The following is a 24,689-nucleotide window of genomic DNA, read 5'->3' on the forward strand; positions in this document are numbered from 1 at the left end:
GTCTACAGATTATTTAATATGCCAAGATAATATTAGTATGTTGCTACTTTATATACTTGAAAAATCAGTTCTTTTCTTTCATAATTAATCTGATCGTTATGTTAAATATGGTAAATAAATACCAAATTTATAGAGACAAGGAATACTAAACCGACACACTCTAAAAACCCCAAGATCATTTCAAAATTGAGCCAATAAAAATGAATTTCTTTGAATATGAACTGAAGGAAATGAATACATTTAGACCTGAACTTCAAGGAGATTTAGTACGTAAATTATGAATTTTACCGGGTATCTTTGATGAATTTTTACGATCACTGTTGAACTCCATTTCATGTGGACGTTTCGATCTCAATGATTGCGTTTACATATCACTTGATCAGTAAAATGGTGAATGTTCACACTATTCTGACTTCATTAACAGCGGTGAGCACCTTAGATAGGAAAACAAGTTAGAACTTTAGTTTCGCATTACGCTATGGTGAATTTTTCAAATATGAAATTGTTTGTACTGTAACAATGAAATCGATTTGTAGATAGCTTACGAACAATATAGCATTCTTAGTTGGTTTGAATCAACATTAAGACTGGTTTTTGCATGTTTTTATAGGTCATCTTTCTGTTTGACAGTCAGTATTTTCTTATTCGTACCGCCCATTGATCTAGACATTATTGCAATGTTTTTCAACAAAGATTTGACGATCGAACTTTTCAAAACAATTTTATGGAAAAATAAGTTGAAATGCAAATGATGTTTTTACCTCTTAATAGATAAATGTCTATGCTTTCAGAAAACGTATCACTCTTATTGATTGAACTTCTCCTTTGGGACAAATTTTGGGGACCTTTTTTTAATGTTTCATCTTTCCTTTTGCAATATTTCGTATCAAATAAATGCAGATTGTTGCCATGTTTCCACACAAAAAAAGAAATAATATTTCACCAATATAGTTATTGGAAATCAAATATAACCTTATTTTTAGAAACCAAGGAAAGGATGGTGGTTAACAATCATGGGTATCAATTTAAAGTTATATTCCTAGCTGTGTATTACAACCTGACACATAAAACTGCTCCAACAGAGTTATAAAGAAAACAACTGAATTCGACTCTACACAAAGTTTAATGTCATCATCACTTATTAGTTGACTGATACGATTTGTTGGTGTCTCATCTCACTAGCGACATGTGTCTGCAGTCTTAACCAGATGCTCTGCAGGGCGCAGCTTAATACGACCGCAGAGTTCGAACCCTGAACAGTTGGGGCTAGTATGGACACAACATTCAAGTCTGATACAGCTCTGAATTTGGATTGTAATTAAATAGTTGACACAGAATGAATGTGCTCTAAGAACTTAAACTTAAAAACTTAAAAATTTTAAATTGGACATTTACCTATTATGGTGCAATATCCAACATCTAAATACATGGTTAGATTCAGCATATCAAAGAACCCCAAGCATTCAATTTTTGATGAAATCAGACAAAGTTTAATTTTGGACACCGATTTGGACCAACTTGAAAACTGGGCCTATAATCAAAACTTTAAATACATGTTTAGATTTAGCATATCAAAGAACCCCATGGATTCAATTTTTGTTAAAATCAAACAAATTTTAATTTGGGACCACGATTTTGACCAACTTGAAAACTGGCCCCATAACCATAAATCCTAATACATGTTTAGATTCAGCATATCAAAGAACCCCAAGGATTCAATTTTTGTTGAAATCAAACAAAGTTTAATTTTGGACCCCGATTGAGACCAACTTGAAAACTGGACTCATAATCAAAAATCTAAGTACATGTTTAGATTCAGCATATCAAAGAACCCCAAGAATTCAATTTTTGTTAAAATCAAACTAAGTTCAATTTTGGACCCTTTGGACCTTAATGTAAACCAATTTGATTATAGTTATCAAAGATACCAGGATTATAGTTTAGTACGCCAGATGCGCGTTTCGTCTACATAAGACTCATCAGTGACGCTCAAATCAGAATATTTATAAAACCAATCAAGTGCAAAGTTGAAGAGCATTGAGGATCCAAAATTCCAAAACGTTGTGCCAAATACGGCTAAGGTAATATATGCCTGGGGTAAGAAAATCCTTAGTCTTTCGAAAAATTCAAACTTTTGAAACAGAAAATTTATATACATGACCACATTATTGATATTCATGTCAACACCGAAGTGTTGACTACTGGGCTGGTGATACCCTCGGGGACGAAACGCCCACCAGCAGTGGCATCGACCAAGTGGTGTTAATAGTTATCAAAGGTACCAGCATTATAATTCAGTACGCCAGACTCGCGTTTCGTCTACATAAGACTCATTAGTGACGCTCAAATCAAAATATCTATAAAGCCAAACAAGTACAAAGTTGAAGAGCATTGAGGATCCAAAATTCCAAAACGTTGTGCCAAATACATACACAGTTAGATTCGGCATATCAAAGAACCCCAATTATTCATTTTTTTATGAAATCAAACAAAGTTTAATTTTGGACCCTTTGGGCCCCTAATTCCTAAACTGTTGGGACCAAAACTCCCATAATCAATCCTAACCTTCCTTTTATGGTCATAAACCTTATGTTTAAATTTCATAGATTTCTATTCACTTATACTAAAGTAATTGTGCGAAAACCGAGAAAAATGCTTATTTGGGCCCTTTTTTGTCCCTAATTCCTAAACTGTTGGGACCAAACCTCCTAAATAAAGGCAACAGTAGTATACCGCTGTTCAAAACTCATAAATCCATGGACAAAAAACAAAATCGGGGTAACAAACTTAAACCGAGGGAAACGCATTAAATATAAGAGGAGAACAACGACACAACACTAAAATGTAACACACACAGAAACGGACCAAGCATCAGACAAAATCCCACGAGAACAACAAATATAACATCAAAACCAAATACATGAATTTGGGATAGACAAGTACCGTGACACGTCTTATCGCAATGTGAAATAACACTCATAAATAAGAGAAAACAAATGACGCAACGTTAAAATGTAACACACACAGAAACGAACAAAAATATAACAATGGCCATATTCCTGACTTGGTACAGGACATTTTTAAAGGAAAAAAATGGTGGGTTGGACCTGGTTTTGTGGCATGCCAAACTTCGCACTTTAATGGCAATGTTAAATATAACATTGAAATGACACCATAATATTACAGGACTACAATGCAAACAAATAGGAGAACGTATTAGACAAAGAAACACAAGATTAATAGATAACAAAAAGCATCAGGTTTAAAATTCAATACGCCAAAAACGCGCCACGTCCACACAAGACTCACCAGTGACGCCCAGATATAAAAGATCGAAAGTTAAAAAAAGTACAAAGTTGTACAGCACTAAGATCAAAAGTTGAAAAAGGTTGTGTCAAATACGGCTATGTTTTTATGCTTGGGATAAGAACATCCTTATTATTTAAAACAATTAATGCTATTGCAAACAGTAAATTTTATCAAATGAATATAAAGATATACATTATGAAACTGAAGTATTAACTTATTACAGAAAACAAAACCCGAATACATAATGCAAAGACCAACACAGAATAGACAAACCCGACTCAGTCCAGGCCTCAACGCAATAAATCATAAAAATGACGTCACATAACCAACCTTCCTTTTGTGGTCATAAACCTTGTGTTTAAATTTCGTAGATTTCTATTCACTTATACTATAGTTCTAGTGCGAAAACCAATGTGTCTTCGGACGCGGACGAAGAGGCCAACGCCATACCAATATACGACCGCAAAATTTTTTTGCGGTCGTATAAAAAGTAAAATCATAAAAATACTGAACTCCGAGGAAAATTCAAAACGGAAAGTCCCTAATGAAATGGAAAAATCAAATGACAAAACATATCAAACGAATTGACAACAACTGTCATATTCCTGACTTGGTACAGACATTTTCAAATGAAGAAAATGGTTGATTAAACCTGGTTTTAAAGCGCTATATATCACTTGTATGACTTAAAATACCGGTCAGTCGTCTGATCTGTAATTTGACCGATTGTGTCCAATAATTGTGACATTTTGACTGAATATTAACTCGTATATCGGGTGATGTATGCATAGCTAGAGACCCTACACCGTTGACGCACCAGACCTCGTTGCTTTCGGAGTTATTTTGTATTGTTATCTTGATGTGTCTCTTCCTACTCGTGATTTGAACATCGGTAAACTTCTGTGTTTTTAGTTTTTGATTTTTTTCTGTGTTCCGTTATTTCGTTGTTTCTGTGTTCTGTTATTTCGTCGTTTTCTTCTTACAGTTGATGTGTTTCCCTCGGTTTTAGTTTGTAACCAAGATATGTTTTCTCTCAATCTATTTATGACTTTTGAACAGCGGTATACTACTGTTGCCTTTATATGTCACCAGCTCATTACTTAGCACTCTTATGTCGCTATGAGAACATTGATAAAGTAATTTTCGAATCATTCACTTGTCATGTAAATGTAAAATATTATTCGAAACAAGAAGTTGTTCTACTACCATCTATTTTTAATTCAATTTCAATAATTATGTTCTAACAGAACAATGCTATGAACAATAACAGGTTTACAAGTTTGGACACTAGACGCACATCTTGTCCTTATAAGACTCTTCATAATTAAGGGTAAAGAAAACAATTAAAATAAACATTATGACATGTGATCAAGATGCAGATATTTCACAAAAATGTGAGAAAAAAAATGTTAAGAAAACATCGATGAAACAAAAATATTTAGTTTTCTTGATGTCATCGAAAACTTAACATTTCAATTTTCTAATAGCATTTGTTTTTCATACTTTATAAACACCAGGTTTCTAATTTGTTACGCTAGACGCGCATTTATTCTACATAAGACTCATTAGATTGTCGAATAAAAAAAAGTTAAAAGGAAACGTTTCGAACATTTGTGCCAAATACCGCTTTTTTCATATGTGCCTGGCGGTAGAAAAACCTTCAGTGCTTCGAGTAATTATTATTTTTATAAACAGAAAATTTACAGAAAATGAACATCTTAAAAATAGTTCATGCCAACACAAAAGTGATAACTACTAGGCTGGTGATATGCATTGGGACGAAACGTGAACTTTCAGTCATATAGCTCCATCTGTTGTTAATACTCAACAAAGATTCCAGGATTGCAATTTGTCAAGCCAGACGCTCCGTTCGTCTACTTGTCACTCATCAGTGGAGCTTGATTAGAAGAGTTGAAAGACCAACTAGGCACGAAGTTGAAGAGTATGTCAATCAAAAATTAAAGTCGTACCGTTAAAGCGTATATGTCGGAGTGTAATAACCTTAATGTTTGGAGTAATCCATTAAAATATAGAGATCATTCTGATAATGATATTTCGTATCTACTCGACAAGTGATTCCAACTCGTACGAAACGTCCACAAGCAGTGGCATCGTGTTAACCTCATCAAGGATATCAGGCTTAAATATGATTTACAGCAGACAATTGTACCTTGTCAATATATTGGAATTTTATGCGACTGTCATACAGGTGAGATATATCTATCTATAAAACCAGGTTTAACATATCATTTTCAACATAAGGAAATGCCTGTACCAAGAAGGGAATATGACATTTGTTATCCATTCGTTTGATGTGTTTGAGCTTTTGATTTTTTCATATATAAAGGACTTCCCGTTTTGAATTTCCTTCGGAGTTCGGTATTTTTGTTATTTATTTTTTCTATCTTCATAATACTAATTAATGGCATTCTAATCAAACAGTGAAGCCCCTCATGGGGGGGGGGGGGGTCCTAGTAATCACATAATCACCATTTTTTGCCAATATAATCACATAATCATTAAATATTTGCTTATCTTTAGTAATCAAATAATCATAAACTAAAAATACAGTCCTAGGTAATCAAATAATCATGAAATATTTGGCTTAATAATCAAATAATCATTAAAAAAACGGCCAAGTAATCACATAATCAAAAACCCCATGAGGGCCCTCAACAGTAGACAGTTCATCAAACATGAACTCGAAAGAAAAAGGTATTCAAGGAATCATATCTGCTTGTCAGAAAACATAATAAAAGGCACGCCTGTGTCTGAATATCTCACCTTGTAAGAAAAAAATCACCAGTTTGCTTGCGACTTACATACACACATAGAAGCTCTTTGTGTGGCTGATCCTTTTGTTATTTAAATGTGTGACCTAGGTCTTATATGTTTTTAATTAAACAGACAAAACAACAAAAACAGTTAAAATTACAATTTAAGGGGCAAAAACTCCAAACGACTTGTCAAAATTAGCGAATATAGATTTTGTCATGCTTATCATTTTTGCAGAGGATACTTTAAACCTAGTTCCTGTAACTTTCAAAACAACAGAAATCTAATGTGATAGACTGAAAAACTATATATTTCAAAAAAATAACTAAAAATAAGTCTTTTTTTCTTAAATTTTCAGGGATGATAGATCTTGTACTGATCAATTTTACATTTAAGGTGGTATGGGTGTCTTCCTCCATCTTGGATTGTAAAAAACAGAGAATCAAAGGTCCAGATTTTCCATCAAGTTAGCAAAATTTGATGCAGGAATGCAGATATTTAATGTACATTTTCATTTAAAAGTACCAATTTATAAGAATATAACTTCTAAATATTGATATTTTTGCAAATGTTAATTATTTATGGTTGTTTTTATTTTGTTTAAAAATTGACATTTTAAGGGGAAACTCTAAAAAAGAGCATTTTCTGAAGGATTCTGTATGGAATTTTCCTATTTTGTATTTTAGCCGGAAAAAACGTACGGTGACCCTATCTTTTCTTTTGATATTCTCAAAGCAGTGTCTGAAAGCTATCTTTTCCTGAAAAATTTAACAATTCTATCATTTTGTTTAGTTTCTAATCACAAAATGGTGTTTTTTCCTGTATAATCCATACAAAATGTGTCATTTTGTCCCGTCCTGTAGCTTGAGAAAATGCACAGTGACCTATCATCTTTATTATATTTTTCAACATGTATCAATAGATACAACGTTTGGCAAAGTATGAAAAAAATTCTATCATTTTTATTTTAGACTCCCATACCACCTTAAACAGCCAAAATCTGCAAAAATGCAGGTTTACATATGTTTCAATAAATTTTCTTTGTATATACATCGTATAGTGCAAAATTTATTTGCAGCTGACACTTAAACCTAGTTCTTATATTTTCAATGACATTTAAAAAAATCTGCAAAAACAATTAGTTCAGGTGCAACAACTCTTAAACAGGTTACAGGTTCTACATTTCCCTTCATTCTATGCAATCAGCTGTAATGAAATAATTTCCTGGCAAAGTAAACACCAACTAATAAGTTTAAAACAATGTAAAACATGCACTCACTGAATCATGCTTACACTTCTAGAATAAGTCCAGAGGATCCCGTTAGGTCAAGGTCATCACCATGCTGAAGGACCTGATAGAAATTTTATCTCCTAACTGTAAATCTCTACTTGATGCGTTTTACCCAACGTTTGCAGGTTGTATATCTGACAAACCCTTGCACATTGACCTAAAAATCAGCTTCAAAAAAGATTTTCCTGTTAAACCTAGTCCAACTATCCAATCATTTCCCAATATTATCATGATTATATTTGAAAAAAATTAGGCCTTGTATGTCGATAGTGATAGAGATGCATAATTGGCTTTAAAGTTTTCTTGTTGACAATTTCACCTAAGCCTTTAAATGAAGATTGTGTGTAAATGTTAACAAACAATAACAGTCATCAAATAATTGCAACAGCGCACAGTGACTCTTAAAACACAGTGACCAAAAGTTCTTAATTTCTGTGTCATTTGGTCTCTGGTGAAGAGTTGTCTCATTGGCAATTGTACCACATCTTGAGTTATAATGAAAAGAGACTAGAAAACTTTTGCTATATTAAATAACAATCTTTACTAATATCAACAACTGGATGGATATACGTCAACTGTATTATTTTAAAAAATGTAAATAAATCATTATATACACACACAATAACAATTCTCTTTAAATCAAGCTAGTTTATCATTCTAAAATATATCTTTGAAATAAAAAAAAAGTTATTATGAATTTAAAGATAGATGTAGTTTCTGAGAGAAAGGAAAGTGTCAATTTTCAGGGTTTTTATTACTACAATATGTATACATTGAAAAAATTAAAGACAAACTGACTTAGCACAAAACTGACTTAGCACAAATTTTTGAGTCAGCAATTGGGATTTCCGAACCTTTCAAGATAACCTGAATTTCCCACTATTTTAATGGGACTCCTATTGTTAGTCTTTAGATTTTCAAGCAGGAAATATTTAGTCATCTTTTCTATTCACATAAGGGATTAAAAAGTACAAAGTAAGGTATGATGTATCCCTTATTTAAAGTTCAATCAGCAATATGTGATGCACAAAATTACCAATCTAATCATTTCAGATGTTTTGAAAAAATATATTTAACTGATTTTTTTTCCCGTAAAAAGTAAGCCATTTATAATGAATGAGTGATGTAAGATAAGTCATCAAACAAACTAAACTTTTACCATTAAAAAATATAACCAACTTAAAAACACTTTAAAAAATGTTCATAAAAAATTTGATAATAATAAAAAAAATAAAATTATTATTCCCCCAAAAAGTAAATATGTCTGTTTTGCAAATGTTAACCACATGGGAGAGCAAACTCAAAAGAGCCTTGAAGTCAAACTTGTTGCACTAGAGACAAAAACATAAAAAAAATATATTGGTCAGATCTTTAGTGTAGTATAAAGTTTAGGTACATTCAGAACAAATATATCAATTAATAAAGGTTCCCTTAATATTTCTCGTTTTACTTTTATTTTTATAAATTCTATATAAATTCTATAAAGTATTGTTTGTGATTTTGACAATCTCACCTTTATGAATTTTGAACCCAAACTATACCTATAAGGCATTCAATCAAAATCATCTTTTTGAAAATACTGTTACAAACAGCATTCTTCAAAGAAATATGAGACAAAACAAAAGTTAGTGTGGATTCAGTATAATTCGTTGGATACCAATTTTCATGTGTTTCTTTGGTACAGATGAACCACAGATTCAAATGTTCAACAAATTTTTAATTTTCTATAGTGTTTATATGCAGAGATTGACAAAACCACGAAATCAAATATCCATGAAAATGCAAGTTTTCCTCAAACCACGAAAATAAATGAATCCACAGAAGATCTCTCTGCAGTATAAACACTAACACATCAACAGAAACTTCATATTTTTCTGCATTTTTCAGCTGAAAAACTGTCCCCCTTCAGATTGGAGACATATCAGAATATAGGATGTAAATGAATGAAAAACCAAAACTAAAACCAAAGAATGACAAAATCAGATGATACAAACTCAGGCATAAAACCAAAGAATGACAAAATCAGATGTTACAAACTCAGGCATATAACTAAAGAATGACAAAATCAGATGGTGCAAACTCAGGCTTAAAAACCAATTCAAAGAGCAGAATGCTCTGAGGGATATGATTGCCATAGTTTTCATTGACACATGTATAGCAGTTCTGCCAACTTTTTATTAAGCAAATGCGTGAGATTTGGCCAAAATTGAAAAGATCAGAGGAAAAAAATAGATTCAAGGATACTGCGGCAAAAAAGCATGAACATGCGTAAGTCTCACGCATTTTTGGCAGCCCTGGTACAGCTGGATAGTATTATTTCAAAACTAATTCAACTCAGGCATAAAGCCAAAGAATGACAAAATCAGATGATACAAACTCAGGCATAAAACCAAAGAATGACAGATTTTTGCGCAATTCATAATTAATTTGTTTGTGCAAAATTCAAACCATATCAGGAATTTCAAATATCATGAATATTCATCTAAATTTGTGTTTGATAGATGGTATAAATTCAATTTTTCACCAAAAAAAACTGTTATGATGTCACAAAAATATTTATTATACCAAAAAGGATCATTATTTATCTTTTTTTTGTTTTTGCATTGCATTGCCTTATCTTTAAAACTGACATAAATGAACATCTGGAATCAAAATTTATATTTTAGCTAAAAGTTAAACAGATCCTGTTCTTTTTAAGTTTATTTTTATAAAAAATGAAAAACATTTGTATTTCATTTGAAATCATAAAAAGATTTTACAGCACTAAAGAGACTGAGTAAAAGTCTTGACAAAGATTGTGTCCAAATATCAAATTATAATAACAATTATATATATCAATAAATCTTACAACATAAATAAATGTTTGTACATGCTGCCTTCACAAGTTACCATAACAATATACATAGCATCAGAAATATCTGTACACTGTACATAACAAAATATGCAGACAAAAATATCTTTGTAAACTACACATAACAAAATAAATATATGAGAAAATCTCTACACATAACAATTTACAGGGAAAATTCCTCAAAATATTAATTCAGATCTTTTATTAGAAATATAATCTCACAGGACAGACCATTTTTAGCACTTTATTTAAGACTTTTATAATGAGAATTTAAATCAAACTGTGACATGTATTATTTGATGATATGATAATATATTTTTATCTCAATAATTTTTAGATAGCAAACAACTCAATTGTTTAATTTTTTATCAGATCAAAGTTTTTTCCACTACTAAACACATAAAAAAACTAAAATACTACTCCTGTTAAAAATAACACTTAACATATTGGTTTCATATCTAGTATGAAACTAAAGCACTATTAGCTATAACATTTTCATGCTCACTGAGCATTGTTTAGTCAACTGATTTCTGCATTTAAGGTGGTACCTAACACTACAGGGAGATAACTCTGTAAGGTCAGCTAAATGTTTTAATTACGTTGTGTTGTAAAAGGAATATTAAGCTTCTCAATGATCAAAATTGGTGTTTGTCAAACTGCTATATAACCAGTGTAATTTTTCTGACAAAACGGTTGGTTCAAAATTTATGATTTTTTTTTATTTTTGTTAAAGGGTCGACAAAATTTTATGAAAATTAAACGAGCCAAATTAATTTTAGTGAAAGTGTTGGGTACCACCTTAAGAAAATGCCTGTACCAAGTCAGGAATAAAGCAGTTGTTTTCCATTATTTTGATGTGTTTGAGTTTTTGATTTAGCCATTATCAAGGGACTTTATGTTTTAAATTTTCATTGGAGTTTGGTACTTTTGTTACTTTACTTTTTTCATACATTAATTGGTTAACTTCATTTTGAATATGTAAAGTAAATTCATGGCTGATGTGACCACAAACTACACTTGACCAAAATTTTAACAAATCTTAAATCAAAACTAAAATCTGATACAGAACTTGGAGAAAGATGGATTATTTAACTGACAGACTAATGGGCCAATGGACACATAGACTGGAATCAGAATTCCCGTCTTCTCTCATGGACAGGGCAATAAAAAGCTATCCACAATACAGATGATTGATATCAATTCAAATCTGAAGAAATTGTCTTATCCAAATGAGTTCAGTTATCAAAATATCATAATATAACAAGATCTGTCTATCCTAAAAATGTTATTATATGATGCCTTTAGCTGCAAGTTCTTCTCTCACCCTGTTCATATAAGTAGAATCTGGATAGCCAAATCTGGAAAAAAATAAAAACATATATAACAAGATGTCACATGGTTAAGTTTGGTGCCATATATTGATGTGATATGATTATTATCTTAATTTACAGTGCCTCAAGATTGGTGTATAAACCTTTACTAGATTAATGTACAGTTTCACTATACATTTGAACATGAAGAAGCTCTGATTTTGAAAAATTCTTCATCAATGTGTTAGGGAGAGACAGATAGAAGGACAGAAAGAGGTGAATCATCCTTTCCAATGTGGAAGATGTAAAAAAAAAGAATGGCAATTTTTTGTAGAATAGGGTTCTCAGTTCCAATAATAGTAAGTACTTGAATACTCAGAAATCTGCTATAAGTGTAAAAAAAAAATAAGTTTTTTTTTTCTTTCTTTATTTGCCATGACATAACTTTTTCCTACTTAATCCTGAATTTTATGAATGCTATCATTTACTTTGTCAGTCCCTAATCTACAAATCAAAACTAGTTTTATTGATGATATAACTTACTTGGTTGGTCCACCATCCACATTGGTTTTATGGTGGATACAACTTAATTGGTTGGTCTCCCTTCCATATTGGTTTTATTGTGGATAAAACTTACTTGGTTTTACCCCCATCCACATTGGTTTTGTGGAAGATATAACTTACTTGGTTGGTCCCCCATCCACATTGGTTTAATGGTGGATAAAATATACTTGGTTGGTCCCCATCCATATTAGTTTTATGGTGGATAAAACTAACTTGATTGGTCCCTTGTTCACATTGGTTTGATGGTGGATATAACTTACTTGGTTGGTCCCCAATCTATATTGTTTTTGTTGTGGATATAACTTACTAGGTTTATTCCCCATTCACATTGGTTTTGTAGGGGATAAAGATTACTTGGTTAGTCCCCCATCCACATTGGTTTTGTGGTGGGTATAACCTACTTTGGGTGGTCCCTCATCCACATTGGTTTTATGGTGGACAAAACTTACTTGGTTGGTCTTCCTTCAACATTGTTTTTGAGGTGGATAAAACGCACTTGGTTGGTCGCTCGTCCACATTGGTTTTATGATGGATATAACTTACTTGATTGGTCCAAATCCACATTGGTTTTGTAGGGGATATAGCTTACTTGGTTGGTCCCCCATCCACATTGGTTTTGTGGTCGATATAACTTACTTGGTTGGTTCCTATCCACATTGGTTTTGTGGTGGATATAACTTACTTGGTTGGTCCCCAATCCACATTGGTTTTGTGGAAGATATATAACCAACTTTGGGTGGTCCCTCATCCACATTGGTTTTATGGTTGACATAACTTACTTGGTTTGTCTTCCTTCCACATTGTTTTTGTGGTGGAAAAAACGTACTTGATTGGTTCCCAATCCACATTGGTTTTGTGGTGGATATAACTTACTTGGTTGGTCCCCAATCCACACTGGTTTTGTGGTGGATATAACTTACTTGGTTGGTCCCTAATCCATATTGGTTTTGTGTTGTATATAACTTCTTGGTTGGTCCCCCATCCATATTGGTTTTATGGTGGATATAACTTACTTGGTTGGTCCAAAATCCACATTGGTTTTATGGTGGATAATACATACTAGGTTGGTTCCCAATCCACATTGGTTTTATGTTGGATAAAACGTACTTGGTTGGTCGTTCGTCCACATTGGTTTTATGGTGGATATAACTTTCTTGGTTGGTCCCCTGTATAAATTGGTTCTGTAGTGGATATAAATTACTTGGTTGGTCCCCCATCATTCATATTATTTTTGTGGTGGATATCACTTACTAGGTTTATTCCCCATCTGCATTGGTTTTGTAGGGATATAGCTTATTTGGTTAGTCCCCCATCCACATTGGTTTTGTGGTGGATATTACCTACTTTGGGTGGTCCCACATACACATTGGTTGTATGGTGGACATAACTTACTTGGTTGGTCTTCCTTCCACATTGTTTTTGTGGTGGATAAAACGTTCTTGGTTGGTCGCCCATCCACATTGGTTTTATGGTGGATATAACTTACTTGGTTGGTCCCCAATCCACATTAGTTTTGTGGTGGATATAGTTTACTTGGTTGGTCCCCAATCTTCATTGGTTTTGTGGTGGATATAATATACTTGGTTGGTCCCCAACCTACATTGGTTTTGTGTTGGATATAACTTACTTGGTTGGTCCCCAATCCACATTTGTTTTGTGGTGGATATAACTTACTTAGTTGGTCCCAAATCCACATTGGTTTAATGGTTGATATAACTTGCTTGGTTGGTCCCCCATCCATATTGGTTTTATGGTGGATGAAAATTACTTGGTTGGTCCCCAATCCACATTGGTTTTATGGTGGATATAACTTACTTGGTTGGTCCCCCATCTACATTAGTTGTGGTGGATATAACTTACCTGGTTGGTCCCCCATCCACATTGGTTGTATGGTGGATATTACTTACTTGGTTGGTCCCCCATCCACATTGGTTGTATGGTGGATATTACTTACTTGGTTGGTCCCCCATCCACATTGGTTTGATGGTGGATATAACTTAGTTGGTTGGTCACCCATCCATATTGTTTTTAAGGTGGATATAACTTACTAGGTTTATTCATCATCCGCATTGGTTTTGTAGGGGATATAGCTTACTTGGTTGGTCCCCCATCCACATTGGTTTTGTGGTGGATATAACCTACTTTGGGTGGTCCCTCATTCACATTGGTTTTATGGTGGACATAACATACTTGATTGGTCTTCCTTTCACATTGTTTTTGTGGTGGATAAAACGTAATTGGTTGGTCGCCCGTCCACATTGGTTTTATGGTGAATATAACTTACTTGGTTGGTCCCCATTCCACATTGGTTTTGAGGTGGATATAACTAACTTGATTGGTCCCCAATCCACATTGGTTTTGTGGTAGATATAACTTACTTGGTTTGTACCCCATTTACACTGGTTTTGTGGTGGATATAACTTACTTGGTTGGTCCCCAATCCACATTGGTTTTGTGTTGGATATAACTTACTTGGTTGGTCCCCCATCCACATTGGTTTTATGGTGGAAATAACTTACTTGGTTGGTCCCCATCCACATTGGTTTTGTGGTGGATATAACTTAGTTGGTTGTGCCCCCATCCACATTTGTTTTATGATGAATATACATAATATAACTTATTTGGTTGGTCCCCATCCACATTGGTTTTATGGTGGATATAACTTACTTGGTTGGTCCCCAATCCACATTGGTTTTGTGTTGGATATAACTTACTTGGTTGGTCCCCTATCCACACAGTGTGTATGGTGGATATAACTTACTTGATTGGTCCCTCATCCACATTGGTTTTATTGTGGATATAACTTACTTGGTTGGTCCCCCATCAACATTGGTTTTGTGGTGGATATAACTTACTTGGTTGACAACCCCCCTTCCCCACATCCACATTGGTTTTTTTGTTGAATATAACTTACTTGGTTGGTCCCCTATCCACACAGTGTGTATGGTGGATATAACTTACTTGATTTGTCCCCCATTCACACAGTTTGTATGGTGGATATAACTTACTTGGTTGGTCCCCCATTCACACAGTTTGTATGGTGGATATAACTTACTTGGTTGGTCCCCCATTCACACAGTTTGTATGGTGGATATAACTTACTTGATTGGTCCCTGATCCACAGTTTGTATGGTGAATATAACTAACTTGATTGGTCCCCCATCCACATAGATTGTATGGTGCAAATAACTTACTTGATTGGTTCCCCATCAAGACAGTTTGTATGGTGGATAAAACTTACTTGATTGGTCCCCCATCCACACAGATTGTATGGTGGAAATAACTTACTCTAGGTGCCCAATCCTCCTTGGATTTAAGCTTGATATAACTTACTTGGTTGGTCCCCCGTCCACACTGGTTTTGTGGTGGATATCATTCCAGGTTAGGACATCTTCCTTCCCTGTTGTCCGTGATGCTCCGATGGTGAAGATCAATTTGTTATCAAATGCTCTCTTTAGAAGTTTGTAGACCTGCTTTCCCTCACTGTTATTTGGTAAATAAGCTGTCCTCTTTAAGGCTTTGTATCTTCTTCCTGGAGTTGGATGATTTCTCTTGTAAAAAGAAAAAAACTTTGATTTGCCAAGAAGTTAGATTAATGACAATAAATTTAAAAACATTGACAAATTGATACACATTGATCTATTTCCCTTGCAGTAGAATTACATGTATATGATAATTGTCACTGTAGGATAGTTTATAGACTGGTTCTAATATTAAAATATATAGTATAACCTTTTCAAGTATGGTTCAATGTCCTAAATAATGATGTTACATACATGTATATTAGGGTTTTTTTTCGGTTACATAGGAAAAAGTTGTGTAGTGCTTTCAAGTTTTGGTGGCTTCATACCACAACATGTTGATAGCAACATCATACTTTGAATGAACATCTGGGACACTTATACTTTACATAAACACTTACATTGTACTGTGACTAATTAAGGCAGCTTTAAAAACTTAACTATTCAATAGTTGCCAAATCTTTACTATTTCAAAGTTTTAAACAAATGAAGGCATTTTTCATCTTGAGGAAAACTTCTACTGCAACCTTTTTTACTTCCTTAAGAATTCAACTCAAGACTATCTCTAACCTAACACAGCTGTTGTATATCAACCAAGCACTCGGATTTCTTCATCATTTGGCTTGGGTCTGGAAATAACTGTTTAAAAAGTGACTAATGTGATTAAAATATAAACCTTACCATTTGTACCCCTGCTGGAATATCATACTGGATAACAATAGCTCCATCACAATCCTCATAACCTGGTATCTTCAACAATCTGTCTATCTTATATGTCATTGAGGCTAATGGTTGATCTCCTCTGACAATTCCATACAGTGTACCACAGGTTGGACAAACAGGTTTACCACTAGCAAAATGTCTGTCGACACACTTCTGACAGAATGAATGGCCACACTTGTCCAGAGTTTTGGGATTTTTCATTCTCTCATAACAGATAGGGCATTCTTCAATGTGATTTTGATAAACTAAATGTGCTGGGAGACTAGCTGTTCCATCAAAATCTCCATTCATTCTTAAATCGCTTGTTAGCTTGTAATCACTGTTCTGTCCATTCTCATCGGTCCTTGACCTTGAGGATTTGATTTTACTTGGTGCTGTCTTTGGTCTCAGTGAAGAGGGGTTGGTCAGAGTTTGTTTAAAAACTGGAGACTTCCCTGGGGATTTAGAACCAATACCAGATGTCTTACTATTGGTCATTCTTGGGGAAGAAAACTTTGGCACTGCAGAAGAATTAACATTACTGGGATTATAAACTGTTGTTTTTAACTCATGTCTGTCTGATTTAGATCTTGGAGTCCGATCCAGTGATGAACTTCGTCGTAAACTCTTTCCCTGGACAGGCAGGGTCTGAGGGCCCCAATCGTCTGTATGAGAATAGTACCTTGGAGTACTTATATCCACCTTCTCCTTCAGTTCTAGGTACTTGACCTTTGCTGTCTGGACGGCCTTTGGTACTCCTCCTTCCAGAAGAGAATGTATGATAACAATTGTTGTAACCACAGCATCTTCATCGTTGTTTACCATGTGAATTTCTCTCAAGTTTTGCCTCAGATTTGACTTGCTCTTGTCATAATATAACAAAACTGCATCTAAAAAGCACTGAACTGAGGTATCCAAAGGGGCACCAAATATACCTGAAAATATATACTAAATATTTAGTATTTATAAAGGTATAAAATGTACCTTAATACAATATTAAACAACATGCCATATTCTAAAACACTTAAAGAACTAAGAAAATATATTTATAAACAGTATCCAAAGAGGCAGCAAACATGTTGTTTGGCTATTGTTGTTGTCGGGTAGCTGTCTCATCCACATATAACCTGTTTCTCCTTTAATAACACTAAAAAATCATATAAAAATAATTACATCTACAGAAACTAAAAGAAATTGTATTGGTCACCTCTCTTGTGTGGTAAGTTTTTTTCTGATCCCAATTGTTAACCTTCTATACATGTTTTGAATGCATTATGAATAATGCACTTTTTCCAGTGCACACTTTTACAACAGCTAACAATACTATTGATATTATACTTTTGTGTTTGTACGTACTTACCTGAGCTTATACAAGGAACGCTGACAGATGATATCTTCAATTTCGAATCAGCATACTCAAAACAATTTATATAAGTCTGTATCAATTCATAAGTACATCTCTCTTGCCTTTGTTCCAGCCAGATCGGGCCAACAGCATGTAGAATATGACAGACCTTCAATCGACCTCCAGCACTTGTGTGCATCACCTGTGACGTACCCATATTCCCATGATTTCTAATGAACTCTTCACACTCTGTTTCCAAACGATAACCAGCAGCTTTAGAGATGGCCCCTGCAACACCAGCACCATTAAACAAACTTCCATTCGCTGCATTCACTAATCCATCTGTTTCAACTGCAGTTATGTTTTGGAGAGTCACAACAACTTTAAGATTTCCTACAGTAAATTCTTGGTAAGATGATAGGGAAAAATCAGTAGAAAACATGGACTGGTTCCCTGGTGGTTTCTCCTCAGGAAACGTTCTCTGTGGACTGGTAGCAGAGAATTCTCTGAATGTGTCATTGGCCTGTCGAGACCTTTCGCTATCAGATGACCCTTTTGAACTTTTAAATATTCTCTGAACTTCATCTTCATCAGTGTCATCAGATAAGTCACCGATGTTGGTTATATGAATTTTTGGCTCAGTAACTTGATATGTCTCACTACCAAGTAAAGTTATTGAATCAGAGGGATGCACATTCCTATAGTCAGGATTTGAGCTCAATGACTTCTTTTGTTGTGATTGGGTTCTATCGCTCTTTTTCAATGTAGCAGATAAATCAGGTTCCAACTCGTCAAAACAGGAAAATTTTGGAATTGTACTATCATTATCTGTATGGTTTGGCTGAGTAATGGTGCCAGTCTTTGGTCGTACCTGAGGATCTGTATGACTAGAGTCATAATGTGATGATAAATAATTTGGCACATTGTCAACTTCCTTTAAGACCGATTCCTTCTTGTGGGAAGATGTTGGTCTCCTGTTGGCAGATTCCTCTACAAATCTAGCTGTAGATCTTTTCTGATAACCATGAGATGTATAAGGGTCAGAATCAAGGTCAGCAAAAGGAATCTCTTGTGATACATTTCTTGCCGTTTTCCCAGGTGTCCGTTCTCTAAACTTGTGAGACAGAGAATCATGACTTATGGTAAAACTAGACTCTCTAGCATCGTTATCTTCATCTGTCCTCAATTTTGACCTTTCTCTGTCTCCATCCTTAGATTCTTGCCTTTGGTAAATTTTAGAATGGATTTTACGTTGTGCTTTGAGAGAATGATTAATAGCATTCCATGCCAGTTCAATCTGAAAAATGTTTCCAATCAACACTAAACAATGATCTTCAGGATTTTCTTCCAATTGTACTTCGATGACATATTCTAAACGATCTTTGATTCTATTGGATACTGCTACTAAAGATGATATTTCTGGATTGAGTTTGGCTGATATTTCAGAGAATATCTGCAAAATTATATTAAATGTCTTTATTCTACCTTGCTAATTCCATAACATAACTTTAGTAATGAACAGGGTTGACATGTCAGTTGACTGCTAGTGGTCTGTTGTTGTTTGTGTATTGTTGTCATTTTGTTTGTTTTCTTTGGTTGCATCTTCTGACATCAGACTCGGATTTCTCTTGAGCTGAATTTTGGTGTGCGTATTGTTATGCGTTTACTTTGCTACATTGGTTGGAGGTATAGGTGGAGGGTTGAGATCTCACGGGCATGTTTGGCCCCGCCGCGTTTTTGCGCCTGTCCCGAGTCGGGAGCCTCTGGCCTTTGTTGGTCTTGTGTTGTTTTAATTTTGGTTTCTTGTGTACAGTTTGGAAGTTGGTATGGCGTTCGTTATCACTGGACTAGTGTATATTTGTTTGGGGGCCAGCTGAAGGACGCCTCCAGGTGCGGGAATTTCTCGCTACATTGAAGACCTGTTGGTGACCCTCTGCTGTTGTTTTTTATTTGGGCGGGTTGTTGTCTCTTTGACACATTCCCCATTTCCATTCTCAATTTTATTGACAACTGACAATGAGAATGACCTATATGTCATTTACCTGTGACGTATGTTGAAGACGTGTCTAAAAACATGTCATTTACCTGTGACGTATGTTGAAGACGTGTCTAAAAACATGTCAATTACCTGTGACGTATGTTGAAGACGTGTCTAAAAACATGTCAATTACCTGTGACGTATGTTGAAGACGTGTCTAAAAACATGTCAATTACCTGTGACGTATGTTGAAGACGTGTCTAAAAACATGTCAATTACCTGTGACGTATGTTGAAGACGTGTCTAAAAACATGTCAATTACCTGTGACGTATGTTGAAGACGTGTCTAAAAACATGTCAATTACCTGTGACGTATGTTGAAGACGTGTCTAAAAACATGTCAATTACCTGTGACGTATGTTGAAGACGTGTCTAAAAACATGTCAATTACCTGTGACGTATGTTGAAGACGTGTCTAAAAACATGTCAATTACCTGTGACGTATGTTGAAGACGTGTCTAAAAACATGTCATTTACCTGTGACGTATGTTGAAGACGTGTCTAAAAACATGTCAATTACCTGTGACGTATGTTGAAGACGTGTCTAAAAACATGTCATTTACCTGTGACGTATGTTGAAGACGTGTCTAAAAACATGTCATTTACCTGTGACGTATGTTGAAGACGTGTCTAAAAACATGTCATTTACCTGTGACGTATGTTGAAGACGTGTCTAAAAACATGTCAATTTTACTCTGTAGTAGACTATATTGCCAGAATTAAGAAAATTACTACATCCACTTATTTTAATGTTTAAATGTTTTTACTTTTTCACCCTTGATTTTAGCATATGATCCATGTATAAAACAATGTGACTTTTGAATAGAGATCAGCATATAAAGTGATGTTCCTTTTAACAAGTGTTTTAAGGGATTTTGTGTCATACATCGATCCCTTCATTTAGTTAACATACTGCGGGTTCATTATTATTCATTTGATACCAATTTTCTTGGACTTAGTGCATAGTGGGTTCAGGTGAACCTCAAAATTAAATATTCAACGAATAACAAATTTTGTATAGGATTGTATGCAGAGTTGCACCACAAAACTAAAAATTCCACTAAAATGTAAGAATTCTTTAAACCATGAAAATTAATACCCACGAGAATAAATGAATCCACAGAAGAAAGTATTTACCATTTGTTCTGTTCTGACAACATGTACATCATGTCCATCAATGTTGTGATCTCTGGATAGAAGTAAGTCAACAACTGAATTATAAACAGATACACATGTAGATTGACAAAAGTAAGTAAACTGATATTACATTCATATACATATACATGTAGTCTTAACTTGCATCATATACATTTACATATTCTAAACTGGAATTATATACATTTGATTTGTACTTAGTATGCTAAACTGGCAAAACATACATGTATTTTTGTTAACTGGCATAATGTCCATGTATTTTTGTTAACTAACATAATGTCCATGTTTTTTTGTTAACTGGCATAATGTCCATGTATTTTTGTTAACTGGCATAATGTCCATGTTTTTTTGTTAACTGGCATAATGTCCATGTTTTTTTGTTAACTGGCATAATGTCCATGTATTTTTGTTAACTGGCATAATGTCCATGTTTTTTTTGTTAACTGGCAGTCTGGCAAAGCATACATAGTCATGTATTTTTCTTAAAACTGGCATAACATACATGTTTATTTTTCAGACACAGTGAGAAATAAATAGAACATTGCAATTATAAATCCTTTTTATTTGTTTGTTTTTTTTAAATTGTATTTTAATTTCTTCCTTTTTAAGAGATTTGTAGTAACAGACCTTTTTATTATCATGATTATGATAATATATAAAATCAGGTAAAAACAAATTACCTTCTTGATTTCGAAAAAATATGACTGCATCATTGTTGAGTAAAGGGAAGTAAATCTTTTCTATTTTTCCACCAGAATGTTTAGAATTGCTAAAGTATATCTTTAGGTCTTCAACATCTAGGTCACGAGATATCTGTGAAACTCTTACTCCTGCCATAGCACATTACTTATCATAGTATGCTAAAGCTGAAAAAAATCAAGGCATAGTATTATACAAGGCTGTTTTTAACTGTTAGACTTTTCCTCAGTATTGAGGCAAGACAGTTTAGCAAGATTTAATAAAGATTTTGTTTTTCAGTTTGAGATGGGCATGTGCAGTTCAGTGTAGTCCAGAGTTTTAATTTGAGTAATATATGATTCAGTATAAACCTTTTCTGTGTTGTAGTCAAGATAAGAAAAACAACGCAAGTTTTCTTGTTTTTCTAATATAGAGCCAATGATAGCTGTCTTTCGATGGTCATGCAGAGCCAATGATAGCTGTCTTTCAATGGTCATGCAGAGCCAATGATAGCTGTCTTTCGATGGTCATGCAATCATTATTAACAACTTTTTATATATAAATACATCAATTTTGACTCACCAAATAATTAGAGATAAATATTTTAGGAATAAACATTATAATACATTATAAGTAAGTCATCAGAATTCCTAAACATTGCAAATTTGATATTGATATTTGTAATATTATAACTAAATCCTTAGATTAGGTGGTTTACTTTTACTTTCAATATTTTATTGTTTTTAATATTTTCATTAACATGATCAGATGATTAACATGATCAGATGATTAACATGATCAGATGATTTACATGATCAGATGATTAACATGATCAGATGATTAACATGATCAGATGATTAACATGATCAGATGATTAACATGATAGGATGATTAACATGATCAGATGATTAACATGATTAAAGCATGTTATGTTATAAATCAATTTTTTTAGGTAAATATCAAATAGAAACTGGCAGACATAAACGATTTATCAATGTATGCGGTAAATATGAAATGTTACCTCGACATTCATGAGAGGATATGATTATATATTGTAATTCAAATTCTATTGAAAATAAAATGCACTTTCTTCTGGAATGCCCTCTTTACAATAACCTCAGAAAAGATATGACTGATTAAATTAAAAAAAATACCCCAGAAAAGTTAATTTAATCAGAAATGATCTTTATACATGGATCATGAGTAATCTGGGTTGGCAAAAGCCCAGGTTTTAAGAGTATTGCCCAGCCCAGGTTTTACCAGGTAATACTGGGCAATACTGGGTAATATGAAATACTGGCCTGAATTTTGAAGAGGATTCAGTCATGTCAGTGATTAAACACAAATGCAATACATTTAAGATATTTATAAACACATTTTGATTTATACAGTAAATAAGTTTCATACTTGTAAATGTTTAAGAGACTTATAATACAAGTGTATATATTTGAGAATGTATCATTCTAGCAACTCAAAGACAAGAAGACACTTTAGACAAATATCAATAGCAAAAAGCCTTTCTCAATAATTATCCTAAGAACAAACAACTGCATGTAAAAAAAATCCTTTTAAATGATATCTATGTACATCACTAATTAGTAAGTAAAAAAAAAAATGTATTCAGATTAGAACACAGATCTGTTTATATAACAATAATTAACTTTCTATAAGTGTTAATGCATGACTCTGTAGGGTGTTTATTTATTTTAGCATGATTGTATATCTATTTTAATTTACCACACTGCAATATAATATATTATTTTTGTAAAATTTGAATTAATGAAACAATGCTGGGAAATTAATAAGGTATCCTAAAATGTCTAAATCTTGTATTCTGCCTACATAGAATTAGAGGAGAAGAGAATGAAATTGAATCTTTAATCTTCTAGTATGACTTTCAATGGTTATCTGTATAAAATGTATATATTTAGCTACAACACTATGAAACTACCACAAGTCTTTACTCTTTTTGTGTTGAAATAAGCTTAAAAAATTATATTGCCCAGTATTGCCCAGTATTACCCATTTCAGGGAGTATTGCCCTGGCAGCCCTGGGTTTTCCCAGGCGGGTAAAACTTTGCCAACCCTGTGAGTAATGAAAATAGCAGTTTTTAATCTATTTTATGTGAATACCTATATAGAACATCAGAAATTAGTTAAATACTCTAATAGATACCAAAATTATCTCCCCTTGACCACTGATCTTTTCCTCATGCATTTGAACTATTATTTTATGTTTCTTTAATCACTCTGTAATGTTTATGTCATGTTGTTATTAATGTTATGCTCTTAATGGGACCTTTGATTTAGAAAAATAAAATATTATATTGTATTAATTGTATTGTATCCAGAGTTCCATATTTCAAAGAGGAAATAAATGAAGTTTGCTGGTTATTGAATTAAAACTCATAATCATGATAATCCTCATGTTATATAAAATACATAATATAGGAAGATGTTGTTTAATAATGAGTGCAAACTTAGACTACTATGTTATAGTAGTCTTGGGTGCCAATGAGACTAGTCCTATAATGTAGGACTTTGGACAATGTTGGAGTTTGATAGATCCATTCAACTTTTTTTATTGGATCTTTTTTTTTACTATCATCGTTCAAACCCAAACAACGATAGTAAAAAAAATATCTGATAAAATATGTTGAATGTAAATCATATCAAACTCTGAAGTCATATATAGACTACAAATGAGACAAGCTCAGACAACTCTTAGATATATTTTTACAAGGTATTGACAATACCACCCATGGACAGTATGGACAAGACAACACATCGTATGGACGTCTCAAAGGCATGAGAGTTTGAATGCATTATTATTTTGAATAAAAGACCCCTAGCTGTAACACTTTCATCATGTTCATGTTTTGTTATCCATGTTTGTTCATTGACATAATTTGTATTGTGAAAAACAATTTAACCTCACAAAGTTATATTTAATTATGTGCTTGATAAATTTTAAAGTTGCTATACCATTTCAATTTGTACTGTAGATATATTAACCTGTTTTCACATTGTGATTAATTTTAAAGAATTTCTGTGGTTTGCATAGTTTCAGTTTCTATACTAAAGTGATACTTTAAGTTCACTCAAAAACATGGACGATTATTTTTCTATTTTGGCTACCACTTATATGTC

General features: G+C 33.4%; 1 protein-coding gene across 3 annotated transcripts; it reads right to left on the reverse strand.

Annotated features, from left to right (window-relative positions):
- Window positions 1–10,394: 10,394 nt before the first annotated feature.
- On the reverse strand, window positions 10,395–24,624 carry LOC139520969 (uncharacterized). 3 transcript variants are annotated; one of them, XM_071314084.1, is made up of 8 exons: window positions 24,525–24,624; window positions 21,542–21,727; window positions 20,844–20,917; window positions 17,684–19,121; window positions 16,303–17,258; window positions 15,434–15,651; window positions 11,022–11,584; window positions 10,395–10,756 (listed from the first exon to the last, which is right to left on the reverse strand). In XM_071314084.1, exons 2-7 carry the CDS (start codon window positions 21,696–21,698, stop codon window positions 11,515–11,517), a joined length of 2,913 nt encoding a protein of 970 aa, XP_071170185.1. In that variant the 5' UTR covers window positions 21,699–21,727; window positions 24,525–24,624; the 3' UTR covers window positions 10,395–10,756; window positions 11,022–11,514. The 3 variants fall into 3 exon arrangements, with proteins under 3 accessions (XP_071170185.1, XP_071170188.1, XP_071170187.1); XM_071314087.1 differs by having other exon boundaries at window positions 21,542–21,770; window positions 24,478–24,624; XM_071314086.1 differs by having other exon boundaries at window positions 24,555–24,622.
- Window positions 24,625–24,689: the final 65 nt, after the last annotated feature.

Source organism: Mytilus edulis, chromosome 4 (assembly GCF_963676685.1).
Source record: "Mytilus edulis chromosome 4, xbMytEdul2.2, whole genome shotgun sequence".
NCBI classification, from domain to species: Eukaryota; Metazoa; Mollusca; class Bivalvia; order Mytilida; family Mytilidae; genus Mytilus; species Mytilus edulis.

Excerpts from the sequence above, each read along its gene's own strand:
- LOC139520969 (XM_071314084.1), bottom strand. The coding sequence starts at position 21,698 with ATGGCAGGAGTAAGAGTTTCACAGATATCTCGTGACCTAGATGTTGAA. Across the intron at positions 19,122-20,843 it reads TTGTCAGAACAGAACAAATG|ATATTCTCTGAAATATCAGC; the intron begins GTAAATACTTTC and ends ATAATTTTGCAG. Across the intron at positions 11,585-15,433 it reads GTGGACGGGGGACCAACCAA|ATTTGGCTATCCAGATTCTA; the intron begins GTAAGTTATATC and ends ATTTTTTTCCAG.